This window comes from Terrapene carolina, unplaced genomic scaffold (assembly GCF_002925995.2).
Source record: "Terrapene carolina triunguis isolate 2854851 unplaced genomic scaffold, T_m_triunguis-2.0 Scaffold68, whole genome shotgun sequence".
Classification (NCBI taxonomy): Eukaryota; Metazoa; Chordata; order Testudines; family Emydidae; genus Terrapene; species Terrapene triunguis.
In genome coordinates, this window is record NW_020664419.1 from 33198735 (window position 1) to 33213294 (window position 14560).

The 14560-nt window shown below is 46.4% G+C and overlaps 1 protein-coding gene across 1 annotated transcript in view; it reads right to left on the bottom strand.

Moving 5' to 3' along the window:
• Window positions 1–3330, bottom strand: part of TUBGCP6 (tubulin gamma complex associated protein 6) — a 30506-nt gene extending 27176 nt beyond the window's left edge. The window contains exons 1-2 of the mRNA XM_026648707.1: window positions 3189–3330; window positions 1544–2366 (exon numbers count right to left, since the gene is read on the bottom strand). Of these exons, the coding sequence (XP_026504492.1) occupies window positions 1544–2290 (747 nt within the window). The 5' untranslated portion in view covers window positions 2291–2366; window positions 3189–3330. The remainder of the gene's footprint in view (window positions 1–1543; window positions 2367–3188) is intronic.
• Between the last annotated feature and the right edge of the window lie 11230 nt (window positions 3331–14560).

Sequence of the window (14560 nt, forward strand, 5' to 3'; positions counted from 1 at the left end):
TTCAATTTCTGACAAGCCTTTTTTTTGGTAGCCAATGGAATAATCAAATTAAGATATTAACAATTTGTTAGTACCAGAAGTGGAAATATTTTACTCTGAATATAACGTCAGTTCAGAAACTACATGTCGAATAATACATAATGCTCCAGAAAAATAAATCTGTTTAGTTTTTCTTTTTCACAAAATAAGTGACTTAGGCCCTGATCCCACAAATATTTATGCATGTGATTAAAGTGTCCATGACCAGTTCCATTGTTTTCACTGGGACTACTCATGTGCATAAAATCAGGCACGTGTTTGCAGGATCAGGGCCTCTAAACATCCCAATCATGGAACTCCCACTGACTTTGTTGGGAGCTTGGTGTGCAATGTAATACCCCAAGTCTGTGTAATAGGTCAAATTGATTGGACACAAGTTGCTCCTAAGAACATTTAACACGGTGTTTTCCAACCTGAGAGAAGGGGTACAGGCATGTAAAAAAAAAGAGTTGCTTCCTTGACCCAGGATCTGACTCACCCCTTCAACTACAATGTGCACCCACAGCTACAGGTAAAGTGGCATGCAGCTCCTTTAAGCATGCCAGCCTTCCTTCCATGTTCCTGTCATAAATCCTAATGAAAGCTGAATCTGAAATTCCTGTGTATAGGGCTGCAGATTCAGGCAGCAACCTGCTAGCCCAGTGGTGGGCAACCTGCAGCCCCTTCAGGGTAATCCACTGGTGGGCCACGAGACAGTTTGTTTACATTTGCACGGCTGCCCGCAGCTCCCAGTGCCTGCAGTTCGCTGTTCTCGACCAATGGGAGCTGCGGGAAGCGGCGACCAACACGTCCCTGCAGCCCACGCCGCTTCCCACAGCTCCCTCCACTGTGCTAGCCCATGCCTCTGCTCCCACCAAACTTAGCTCAGTAGCAAAAGCATACACTGCCTAGGCAAAAGAAACTGCTACTGGACCAACTTCACCCTAAGTAGCATGTAGCCTTCTCTATTAAATGGGAGAATTACAGGGGCAACAATAAAATAAAAGGAAAAAAGAAAGATTAAAAACAGAAAAAGCAAAAGATACCCATCCACAGGAAAAAAAAACAACAACAACAAATCTGTTAATCTAGCTTCTTCTGCAGTGCCTATCAGTGCTATATAACAATACAAGACGAAGAGAAAAACAATAGCAAAAAAGAGATAGTGGAAACTATGCTTAGTGAAAGGTTTCATGTGTGTGTGTGTGTGGGGGGGGTTACATCAATCCATCTCAAGAAGAGCTCCAATTAAAAAAAGCTTAAACTACTTATTTTATATACAAGTAGACTTTGACAGCAAAACTGGATACTAGAACAGATATGTACAGAGGGATGCTCACATGTAAATTAAATATTATGAGCAGGAAAAGACGTAAGCAAATGTTTTAATCCACACCTTTGTAATGTTGATACTACTACAAGAAATGGCTGTTTATTAAAAAAAAGAGTTTCAAAAGGGCATATTGGAAGTATGTATATACTCTGAAGTAAAATAATAAGTATACTGAAAATAAAGACACCATACTTTAATCGCAAGTCCAGACAAATCCGCACTGTCAGGTACTGGTGGCAAATCCAACCTGATGTCCATGTCATACGTACGGCTATGGACAAGAGCACCAAAGAGTGAGACACGTGTTTCCTTCTCAAACTTGTCACCAATAGGGTAGTTCTGTGAAAATAATCCGATGGCAGGAAGTCCAGTGCCGGGTGCAGCCTCCATTATCTGAACTGTCTTTTGAATTGTGTCATTAAACTGATACTCTTCATTTGTAATTAAAGTCTGTATATCAGCTTCAAATACACTCACATCATAATAATCATAACCCTGATATTTAACATTTCTCCCAACATACTTGTTGTTCAGAAAATAATCCTTTTTTTGTGGTAGAAGCTGAGGGGGACCAGTTCCTACAAGCTGTACTAGAAGATCCAGAATAGAATTAATTTCCGTAAATGGTAAGCAATCAGATGTTTCCAGTTCCTCCACGAGTTTCTCCAGCCTATCTGCTTGAGCGCCCATTCCGCCAACTCTCAAGTTGAAAGACAGCATTAAAATTTTGTTTTTCACTGGAAGTCTGGAAATGTTTGATGGCACTTTACGTGCCTCCTCCTGAAAAAGATTCATGAACAGGGCATTATATGCAACCCTTTTTAGATTTTGCTTAGCCCTTTTCTTGCTGATCTTCTGTCTGCCCAGATGGACCTTCCATGACAAACCTGTCATGTGTGCTTCACACAAATCACTAAACAGCTGTGTAATACTCTCCATTTCAACACAAATGAGTGGTAAAGTCAATTCATTGCAAATACAACTGTATGTTTGATCTTTGATTCCATTTCAAGACCTGGAAAATACAAAGAAAAAAAAAGAGACATTAGTGACTAATTACACACGTAGAACCTCTGTAAGTATGTGTTAATGTACTTAAATTTAAAATACGGTTAGCCCAATATGTGTAGTGTTACAGATAAAACCAAACCAAACTGCTACATCATAACCTCTGTTTCATTATATATAAACACCCTAATTTTGATCTCACACTTTTTTTAAGAGGACAGGTTACACCATGAGAAAAAGCCTGCCGTGGTACATGAACGAACACAGGTTACGTGGTACTTCAATGAACACAGGTTACCATGGGAGAGGAGTGTTTCGCTGTCCAGCACTAACACATCCAAGTGTCTTGTCAATACTAACTTTTTTCAGGATCTTTCCCACTAACAACTTGATTAACAAAAATAACTTTCAGCTATATAAAAAGGGTGTGAGATAAAAATTATTCTGGTGATAGTAATAGTTTGAGTGCTATCGTAGACAGGGAACGTAGTCAAGAGCTACTAAAAATAGGGGCAGTGCCTAGTCCACCCTGTCCCCAGGGGCACCCAAAAGTAAAAACATTAGTGCCTAGTCCACCCTGTCCCCACTGCTGCCACCAAAAGAAGAGCACCAGTCCACGTCCCCTTCAAAACATACAGTGACTGTAACCTGTCCCAGTCGAGCAAGCCCACACTCACCCAGTGACTGGGGTGACACCCCCCATACCTGAGGCAGCCGGCAGCTCCCAGCCCCCCAATAGTCGGGCTAGTCCCGGGGCAGCCCCCAGCCTCTCCCGCCAGACCTGGGGCAGCCCATCCCAATGCCCAGGGGTAGATCCCCCAGCCCCTACCCCGCGCTGAGCAGCCCCAGGCGCCTCTCAGGGCTGCTCGCTCCCGCGGGCCCACCGGCCGCTTCAGCCCGAGAGCAGCCCCCGGCCCCGCGTCCCCGGTCCCGCTCTCCGGCTCCGGGGCGCAGCAAGAGCGCGGCGGCGCCATTGGCACGTCACGGGAGAGCGACGGGCCCTGGCAGCCAGGGGCGGGGGGAGGAGGGAGCGGGGGACTCAGCTCGCGGGCGGGGGAACAGGGCGGGGCCTGGGGCTGCTGTGGGCGGGAGAGGCGGGGCTCACAGAAGGGGGCGGGGCTCACGGGGATGGAATGGCAGAGGGGGCGGGGCTCCCATAGCGGGTGCACTGGGGGAGGGGGGGAGGGACGGGGTTAAGGGGCAGCACGGGAAGGGGGGCGCGTAAAGCCACGTGTTGCGCTTGGGTTGTTTCTTTTTGCTGGTAATTGTGGGGCGTGTTTAAGGTCGCTGCGAAGGCGGGATGGTTTTGCATTGACAGGGGCGTTCCAGATCAACCTGTTGTTTGCTCCGGAGTAGGGTGACCAGATGTCCCGTTTTTATAGGGACAGTCCCGTTTTTTGGGACTTTTTCTTATATAGGCGCCCAACCCCATCCCGTTTTTTCACAGTTGCTATCTGGTCACCCTACTCCGGAGCGAATTCTACAAAAAAAAAAAAAAAAAATCTGCACACACTGTTTTAAAATTCTGCAGGATTCTGTAAATTTTATTTGTCAATAAATAAATGTGGAGGCTCTAGCACAGGGTGGCCCACTTTCTAAAGTGTGAAAACCAGGCACTGAGCACCAGAATCTCCCCTTGCTCCACCTCTTTCTCTCGAGGCCCTGTCCCTCCCCCGCTCACTGCTCTCTCCACCTCCCTCAGTAGTGTAGATGTGGGGGTGCAGGGGAAGCAGCCACTTCCCCTCAGCACATTTTCCAAAAGCGGTGCCTTAGTTAGGGGTTACCATGGCGCCAGCGGGCGGGGCCCACGCTCCGCTCTGAAGCTTGGCCTGCTGGGCCGGCGCTGGGCTCCTGCAGGCAAGGGGGGGTGGCACGGCCGGAGGAGCCATGGCGGGGGGGGCGGCACAGCCGGAGGAGCCATGGCGGGGGCCCGCGTGGGCAGCACGGCACGGCCGGAGGTGCCATGGGGGGGGTGGGCGCAGCATGGCTGGAGGAGCCAGCCTGGGGGGGCGTGGCCAGAGGAGGAGCCAAGGGGGGGGCGCCTTTTTAATGTTTGCTCCCCCTGCTCTTAGAACCTCCCTCCTCCCACCAGGTGATCAGGGCTGCAGGGGTAGATTGGTGACTGGGGCGGGGCAGGTGTGCTCCAGGGGCAGAGGGGTGAGTGGGGAAGGGTAGAGGAGGGGGAGCCGCCGGTACCTCTCTCCACTGGAGGGAGCCGTTCCTGAGTGCTCCTCCAGGCTCCAGCAGCTGCTGCTTTTCCCCTGCCCCACGTGGCAGAGGCTGGTTACTGCAGATAACCGAACTTAGTGTCCAGCCAGCAGTGCTAACCAGACATTCAACCAGACTTTCCCGTCGAAAACCGTACACCAGGCAACCCTACTCTAGCATGGCAGTGGGGAGTACAGGCCACTGGCTGCACGGAGATGGGAGATCACCCTGCAGCACCACCCACAGACACAGAGGCTACACCCAACCCTGGCACAGTGCAAGGGCCGGACTTTCCCCAGAAACACCCCAGGGTCCTGCCCCTCTGCACCAGGTGTGGGTAGACAGGCTCAGCCTGGCAGGATCCAAGTGTGGGGGCTTCCAGGTGTGGGAGAGAGGGTTCTGTGTGGGGCAATCGATGCAAGCACTCAGTAGGGTTGCCAACTCTTCCAGATTGGCCAGGAGCCTCCCAGAATCAAAATTGATCTCCTGGTGGCTACTGAAACCAATCTGGGAGATTTTAATAGGCCACTAAAAGTCCGGTCCTCAGCACAGCGGGACTAAGGCAGGCTCCTTACCTGCCCTGGCTCCGCATGGCTCCCGGAAGCTACCAGCATGTCCCTCTGGCTCCTAGACACAAGGGTGGCCAGGGGGTCTCTGTGTGCTGCCTCCGCCCCGAGCGCCAACTCCACAGCTCCCATTGGCTAGGAACCGCAGCCAATGGGAGCTGCGGGGGCAGTGCCTGTAGGCAGGTGCAGCGCATAGAGCCCTCTAGCCGGCCCTGGGTCTAGGTGCCGGACATGCCAGTTGCTTCCAGGAGCTGCCTGAGGTAAGCATCGCCGAGACGGAGCCCGCACCTCTCACTACCTCCTGCACCCCAACCCCCTGCCCAGCCCTAAGCCCCCTCCCACATCCAAACTCCCTCCCAGAGCCCACACTCCATCCTGCACCCCAACACTCTGCCCCAGGCTCAGCCTGGAGTCCCCTCCCACACTCCAAACCCCTCGGCTCCAGGCCAGAGCCCGCACCCCCTTCCGCACCCAACCCCCTGCCCGGTGAAAGGGAGTGAGGGTGGGGGACAGCGAGTGACATGATGGAGTGAGCGGGTGGCGGGGCCTTGGAGAAGGAATGGGGCAGGACCGTGGCCTCAGGGAAGGGGTGTGGCAGGGGGCAGGGTAAGGGTGTTTGGGTTTGTGCAATTAAACAGTTGGCAACCCTCCAACTCCGTGGGGGACCTGGGTGCAGGGAGGAGCTGGATGCACATGGTCTCATTGTGGGGTTCTGGGCGCAGGAGCAATGGGATGCTGCCGGGGGGTCCAGGTGAAGGTGGTTGGGGCTCATCGGAGGGATGGGTGTGGGGGGATGGGGCTCAGCACATAGGGGCCTGGGTGTGGGGGATTGTGGCTCGGCAGGAAGAGTCTGGGTGCAGAGGGGCTCTGGATGCAGGGGGTGAGGCATGGCAGGGTGGGAGTTTGGATGCGGGGAGTTCTGGGGGAGGTGAGGCTTGGCAGGGGGGCCTGGGCATGGGGGGTCCAGATGCACGGGGTTTGGGTGGATGGGGGAGCAACTCCCCATCCTCAATGACCCGTCCTCCCATGACTTAGGTGTGATGGGGGCAGGAAGGGGGAAGAGGTTCCTGCAGCCAGGGGAGGTTTCTGGGGGTGGGTCTGACCCAAACCCTGTCACTCCTTGCAGGGGAAGAGGAAGTCTTGTCCTCCCCAGCCCAGCTGGGAATAGCAGCTAAGCCCAGTACAGGGTAGGAGCCACCAGCTGGGGCGTCCTCAGCATCCCCCTTCTCTCCCCGCCGCAGTGATTTACCTCTCTGCCAGCTGTTCTGGGTGCCTGAAATGATGCGCCCATGCTGCTGAAAAGGGGCGCGTGACCACTCTTGCAGTTTCCATTTGCTTCCCCGTCAGAAAGTCATTTTTTTGCAGGAAATTAAAGAAAAATGTGGGGGACATGAATTCTGCATGCACATAGTGGTGCAGAATTCCCCCACGAGTACTATTTAAACCCCTCTCTTCCCTCTGTCAGTAGTCAGGATAGATCAGTGGAACAGTTTTGAAACTGCTTGACCTGCAGACAGATGATTGTCTTGATTTAGGGCAAAAGAAGGGCAGAAGAATGGGTACCTCCATTCTGCATTTCCATGCCTTTAAAAAAAAAAGTGTAACATCAGTTTTGAATTTACTGGCCTTCAGACATTGAAAAAGCCATTTTGTGTGACTTTCCTGTTTCTTTCAGTAATGTGAAGCCAAATGGTATGTTAGAAACCGAAATAAAATAATACAATCTTAGTGAATTCTTTTATTTTATTCCGGTGGGATTTTACAATAAATATGTGAAAGAAGTGCTACAGAAGACTTGTATCTTTAATAATCATTTTGTTATGTGTATTTGTCAGTGAAAAAAGTGTCAAGTTATAACAAGGTATATGTGTTACTTGATTTCTAAGCTACAAAATTAGCATGTACATTAAAATGATAGTATATGCTACCTATAGACATGATTTTTCTAAACATTTTCATAACAGTGATTTAGCCCCAAAGAGGCTTAATTCTCAAAGGTATTTTCCTCTTAAGTTTCAGTTACATTGTACTAACTCCAGCTCAACATTTTTTGTCTGGGAATTTTCTTTGGCTTTGAGCAACTTAATTTTAAGAGGCGCTCTGCAACACATTCATGTACATCATTTGCTTCCATGTACCACACTAGCCAGTAGTTCAAGGGTTGCCATATTTTGGTCCACTAAAAACTGAATTCAGCATCGTTAACAAGCTTCTCCTGCTCTGTTCGGTTTGGATCTGCCAAGCTAAGATTTTGCTGGCTTTTGGAAACAGCAGAGCTAAGATGAAGGGAGCAATGTTTACTTGTCTATTTGTAGTGCTGCTCTTGGATCTGCCCCAGTAACAATAATAATAATTTTACATTGCTTTATGTTTTCAAAGCACAAGATAAATAAGTTATCCCTATTTTATATACACACAAACAGGAATAGAGGAATTAAGTGGGTTGCATGGGACACAGTTTAAGTCTCTCAATTGATTAGATATGGGACACAGTCAGGCAACTTGAGTTCTAATCATAGTGTTACCACTCCCTCACTTTGTAGCTTCTGGCAAGACACTTAAATCTCTCCAAGCTTCAAATTTTGCCACCTGAACAATGGGAACAGTGATACTTATTTATATCATGCTACAGGGAATACAAGGCATAAAGAATATTTGTAAAATATTTTTAAATTCTTGGATGAGATATGCTGTATATGTTAAGTAGTATTAAGGCAACAGAATGTAGCACTTTGGAATAGAACTGATGAGTTTTGGCTCCTAGTCCTTTTCACTCCTGGGGGAATTCTGTGCCACTGCACGCATGCATAATTAATTAGCCGTGCGTATTTTAAACTTTTTGTGCAGAAAAAAGCTTCTGCTGAAAAGTTGCTGCAGTTCCACCTTTTGCCCGAATACAGCAGCACCTCCCAGCAGAAAATAACTTCTGCAGTGCTTCCTTTTGCCCACCAGAGGGCGCTTTGGCGATAGAACAGCAAGCTAGGGAAGAGAAAGATCCTGCAGAGCCTTCTACGCAGGAGACAGGGGTTATGGGGAGACAGCAGCGTGGGTGGGGGGGGGTCAGACAGGGGCTCATAAGGGCTAGTAGGGGAGGACAGACTGGGGCCGGGGTTGAATTGGAGTGGAGGCATAGGGACATGGAGATTAAGGATAATCTAGGCATGGCACAATATCTAAACGAATATTTTGCATCGGTCTTTAATGAGGCTAATGAAGGACTCAGGAATAGTGGCAGCGTGACGGATGGGAATAAAGGAGGGGGGGTTGACATTACCGTATCCGAGGTAGAAGCCAAACTCGAACAGCTTAACGGGACTAAATTGGGCAGACCGGATGATCTTCATCCGAGAATATTAAAGGAACTGGCGCGAGAAATTGCAAGCCCGTTAGCGATAATTTTTAAGGAATCTGTAAACTCAGGGGTGGTACCGTTGGACTGGAGAATAGCTAATATGGTTCCTATTTTCAAAAAGGGGAAAAAAAGTGACCCGGGTAACTACAGGCCTATTAGTTTAACATCTGTAATATGCAAGGTCTTGGAAAAATTTTTGAAGGAGAAAGTAGTTAAGGACCTTGAGGTCAATGGCAATTGGGACAAATTACAACACGGTTTTACGAAAGGTAGATCATGCCAAACCAACCTGATCTCCTTCTTTGAGAAAGTAACAGATTTTTTAGATAAAGGAAATGCGGTGGATCTAATATACCTCGATTTCAGTAAAGCGTTTGATACGGTACCGCATGAGGAATTATTGGTTAAATTGGAAAAGATGGGGATCGATATGAAAATCCAGAGGTGGATAAAGAACTGGTTAAAGGGGAGACTGCAGCGGGTCGTACTGAAAGGTGAACTGTCAGGTTGGAGGGAGGTTACCAGTGGAGTTCCTCAAGGTTCGGTTTTGGGTCCGATTTTATTTAATCTATTTATTACTGACCTCGGAACCGAATGTAGGAGTGGGCTGATAAAGTTTGCGGATGATACAAAGTTGGGAGGTATTGCCAATTCGGAGAAGGATCGGGATATCCTGCAGGGAGATTTGGATGACCTTGTAAACTGGAGTAATAGTAATAGGATGAAATTTAATAGTGAGAAGTGTAAGGTTATGCATTTAGGGATGACTAACAAGAATTTTAGTTATAAGCTGGGGACGCATCGGTTGGAAGTAATGGAAGAGGAGAAGGACCTCGGAGTCCTGGTTGATCGCAGGATGACTATGAGTCGGCAATGTGACGTGGCCGTGAAAAAAGCTAATGCAGTCCTGGGATACATTAGGCGAGGTATTTCTAGTAGGGATAAGGAGGTGCTGGTTCCGTTATACAAGGCACTGGTGAGACCTCATTTGGAGTACTGTGTGCAGTTCTGGTCTCCCATGTTTAAAAAGGATGAATACAAACTGGAACGGGTACAGAGAAGGGCCACTAGGATGATCCGAGGAATGGAAAACCTGTCATATGAAAGGAGACTCGAGGAGCTCGGTTTGTTTACCTTAACCAAAAGAAGGCTGAGGGGGGATATGATTGCTCTCTTTAAATATATCAGAGGGATAAATACCAGGGAGGGAGAGGAATTATTTCAGCTCAGTACTAATCTGGACACGAGAACAAATGGATATAAACTGGCCGTCGGGAAGTTTAGGCTTGAAATTAGACGAAGGTTTCTAAACATCAGAGGGGTGAAGTTCTGGAACAGCCTTCTGAGGGAAATAGTGGGGGCGAAAGACCTCTCTGGCTTTAAGATTAAGCTTGATAAGTTTATGGAGGGGATGGTTTGATGGGATAACGTGATTTTAATCAATAGGTCAATAACGTGCCATCGCTGGTAATTAGTAACAATGGTCAATGATGGGATATTAAAAGTTACTACAGAGAACTTTTTTCCGGAGGGTCTGGCTGAAGAATCTTGCTTGCATGCTCGGGGTTCAGCTGATCGCCATATTTGGGGTCGGGAAGGAATTTTCCTCCAGGGTAGATTGGCAGAGGCCCTGGAGGTTTTTCGCCTTCCTCCGCAGCATGGGGCAGCGGTCGCTTGCTGGAGGATTCTCTGCGACTTGAAGTCTTTAAATCATGATTTGGGGACTTCAACAGCTGAGTCAAGGGAGAGAATTATTCCAGGAATGGGTGGGTCAGCTTTTATGGCCTGCATCATGCGGGAGGTCAGACTAGATGATCATAATAGTCCCTTCTGACCTTAAAGTCTATGAGTCTATGAGACATAGTGGGGAGGGAGGTGCAGGGCCACATAGTGATGGGGGAGGGGGTGCAGAGCAACATAGGGACAGAGGGTGTCTGAGTCGGGGCACAGATACACATGAGGATGGGGAGGGGGTGCAGGGCCACATGAGGATGGGAGGAATGGGTGTCTGAGTGGAGGTGGAGGGACACGTGCCTGACTGAATGGGAGAGGCATGGGGGAAGCTCCCTAACAGTCCCTCCGCACTCCACCCCCCAAAAAAACCTGTTCCATACTTTTCCCATCCACACCCAACAACCCTCCAAGTTTTGCTCCTCCGTTACCCCTGATTCCCCCCAGCCTTTGCACTGCTTCGTGGGGGCACGGGAAATATGGTTCTGTATTGTAGTTTAAATGAATTATTACTCAGAGTTCTGTGTTAATATGCCTAGTAAGGAATCTATTTGTCAAAAAAAAAAAATCTGAATCTTTTCTGTTGTCTGTATTGTTACAGACATACTTGCTGACAGGTATTTTGAAATAAATGACCAAAAATAATTGAAACTGGTGTGATTATATTGTGTTATTTTGACAAATAAAATATGCAGAATTTTGCAAAATTTGAAAGTATTGTGCGCAGAATTCTAAATTTGTTGTTGCAGAATTTTTAATTTTTTAGTGCAGAATTCCCCCAGGAGTAGGCTCATCAATTAGACCAGTGGTTCTGAACCAGGGGCCTGGGGCCTCCTGGGGGACCGCAAGCAGTTCCAGGGGGTCCGCCAAACATGGCTGGCATTAGACTCGCTAGGGCCCAGGGCAGAAAGCCAAAATCCTGCCACACGGGACTGCAGTCTGGGACCTCAAGCCCCACCACCTGGGACCAAAGCCAAAGCCTGAGCAATTTAGCTTCACCTTGCCCCCTATGGTGTGGGGTCCCGGTCAGTTGCCCTCCTTGCCAGGGCCGGCTTTAAGCCGATTCGGCCGATTCCTTGGAATGGGGCCCCGCGCCTAAGAGGGCCCTGCAATGTCCGGGGCTGCCGGCGGAGCAGAAAAAAACAAAACAAAAAAAACGCGTCCTGCTTCTCCCCCTCCCTCCAGCGCTTGCGCTGCCATACAGCTGATCAGCGCAAGCCTGGGAGGGAGGGGTGAGGAGGAGGAATGTGGCGTGCTTGGGGAAGACGCGGGGCCAGGGCGGGGATTTGGGGAGGGATCCAATGGGGCAGGGCGGGGGTGGGGGGGCCGTAAGACAATTCGCGTCCCGGCGTGGGGCCCCCGCACCTGCTAAAGCCGGCCCTGCTCCTTGCTCCCCCCTAACTCTGGCCCTGGTTTTTATATGCAGAAAAACAGTTGTTGGCACAAGTGGGCAGTGGAGTTTTTAATAGTTTGTTGGGGGGTCTTCAGAAAGAAAAAGTTTGAGAACCTCTGCCTCAGACTATGTTGCCTCTTTTAAGGTGCCCCTCTCATATCCACTGCTGGTTATTGCAAAGTGCTTTGAAGAACTCTGTATGTTGTTTTGGTTCACCTTATTGATAATTTGAAACCAATACCTTAAATTGGATTTTCCTTTCAAACTAAGGCTGGTGGTTTATTTTTAGGCTGATTGCTATTGTTGCATCACACTTTTTAGCATTTACACTTCCAATATATTTTTGTGTAGACAAAGTTATAGCAAAGAATGCCATAATTTTATTGTATATTATAATAGTTGGCTTTCTAATACATATCAAGCGTAGAAACAATCTTCTGATATTACCTGCGAAGTAATCCTACTGAAAAAATATACTTGAAAATCTTCCACTTAATTTGATCAAGAGCTCAAGAACCTAATTATTTATATTAAAAATACTACGATCTTCGTGTTATACAAGCATTGGCTATAGAATATTACAATTTAATGAAGGCAGGTCAAAAGTAGAACTTGTTGGGAATTTTTCAACAAAATGTTTTTTCATCAGAAAATGCTGATCATTTGAAACAAACATTTTGCAGGAAAGGGTTGGTTTAGACAAATTCAATTTTTTTTAGAAATGGTAAAATTAGTTTTGAAATTGTCAAAATGTCCCATTTTGACATTTTTTACACAAAAAGTTCAATTTTCCAATTTAAAACAAAATTTTGTTTAAAAATTTAAGTTAATATATAGTTTAAAAAAGTCAAAATCAAAATGAAATGTTTCGATTGACCTGATTTGAATGTTTTGGTTCATGAGAATTTGAGATGTTGACATTTCATCCCAATTTGGAACAGTAAAAGTTTTCAAAATCTCAAAAATTCTCACAGAATGGGAAAACCTTTTCCTGCCCACCTCAAGTCAAAAGTCAGTATGAGCTAGAAAATCCAAAATAGGAATAGCCAAATAAGACCCATCTTAACAAAATACTACTACAATTTAAAGTTGTGATATTCAGATTGTTTAGGACATAAGTATTGTTACGTGATATATCCCCATATGGGCCCCAATCTTGCAAACACATGCATATGCTTAAATTTTAAGCATGCGAGTAATCACTTTAGGTAAAATTTTCAAAAACACTTAGAAGCCTCAGTCTCATTGACTTTAAATGGGTTGTAGGCACCTAAGTAACTTATGAGTAGAACTAGTCAGAAATTTTCAGTAAAGGCTGAGTCACTGGACCAAAACGTTTTGTTAAATCTATGCAGATTTGTCAAAACTTCTATAAAACACAGCTGGAGCCGGATCTCTGGGGGCTGTTAGGCTCCTTTCTCCTTAGCAGGGACCAAACTTGCTGGGGCTCCCATGGCTGGCAAGGCTCCTCCTTCTGTGGCTCATCTTAGGTGCTTTTGATAACTTTACCTTTGACTTGGGCAAGTTAAGCATGTAAGTATGTGTGTTTTAAGGATGAAGTTCATGTATAAAATATTTACCATTTATTTCAATCAAAGTGACAGGAATGGACTTGGTAGAGATAAGTAAAAAGACACTGTTTTATATTAGAACCTGGAATTAATACACCTCTACCCCGATATAATGCGACCCGATATAACACGAATTCGGATATAACGCGGTAAAGCAGTGCTTGGGGGGGGCGGGGCTACCCACTCCAGTGGATCAAAACAAGTTCAATATAAGTTTCAACTATAACGCGGTAAGATTTTTTGGCTCCCGAGGACAGCGTTATATCGAGGTAGAGGTGTACTCTGATTTCATTGTGCTAGAAGCATTAGTTTTGAAGCTGAGAACTGAACTATGTCACCAGATTAACAAGTAGGCTATTCTTATTCATTTTCAAATGTTCACCTTGTTCATGTTGCTTTATCATGATAAAATATTAATATTCCTATATACAATCTCTCCATTGCTTGAAACATTTAAAACTGTTCTTAGTAGTTAAAGTGCTCTATTTTTAAATATGATATTTCTTCTTTTAATTACTTCTTGCATTTAACATTTACAGACCCTACTAATTTCCAGTGTTAGTTGGGGGAGTGAAGAACATAAAGTCCCTATGAATAGAGTACTTTTAAAATTATGCATGTTTCAATATGAGCTAGCTACAAAGAATTTACGGTATTCAAACCTTGGCATTCATGTAGAAAGTTCTTGGGTATAGCAAGAGAATTCATATGGTAAATTACATCCCTAGCAGAACATGCATTTAAAAGCAAAAGTAAAAAACAATGCTGTACCTGGGACTAATTTCCTACCAAGGCTGATCAAGAAGCACAACTGTTGTAGCGGATTGTTCCCTGCTATGTAGGTGTTTGCCCATTAACATTCCATTGAAAACAGTGGAATGCAAGGTTGGCAGCCACATTTAACAACACAGCAGGTGTATTCTGCCAAAACATTCCTGGAGTGTTCAGAAGCAAAGCAGCTATTAATCCCAGTACCCTAGGCCTTCATTAGAAATAAGATGTACATTTTTAATAGTGAGAGTAATTAATAATTGGAACAATTTACCAAAGGTTGCAGTGGATTCTCCGTCATGGGAAATCATAAAATCAAGATTGGATGTTTTTCTAAAAGATATGCTTTAGTTCAAACAGGGATTATTTTGTGGAAAGTCTATGGCCTCGTTATGTGTGTGTGTGTGTGTGTGTGTGGGTGGGTCAGACTACATAATCCTAGCGGTCCCTTCTGGCTTTAGAATCTATACATTAATTTTAGTTACATTAGGGAGGGCACATTACTCCAGCACTGCAACACTCCCTGCCTTGTTTTTCTTTTTCTTTAACTTTGTTGTACAGGGAACTTTCTGCTCATGAGAAAGGCTGGCCTGAAAAGTCCACTGAACA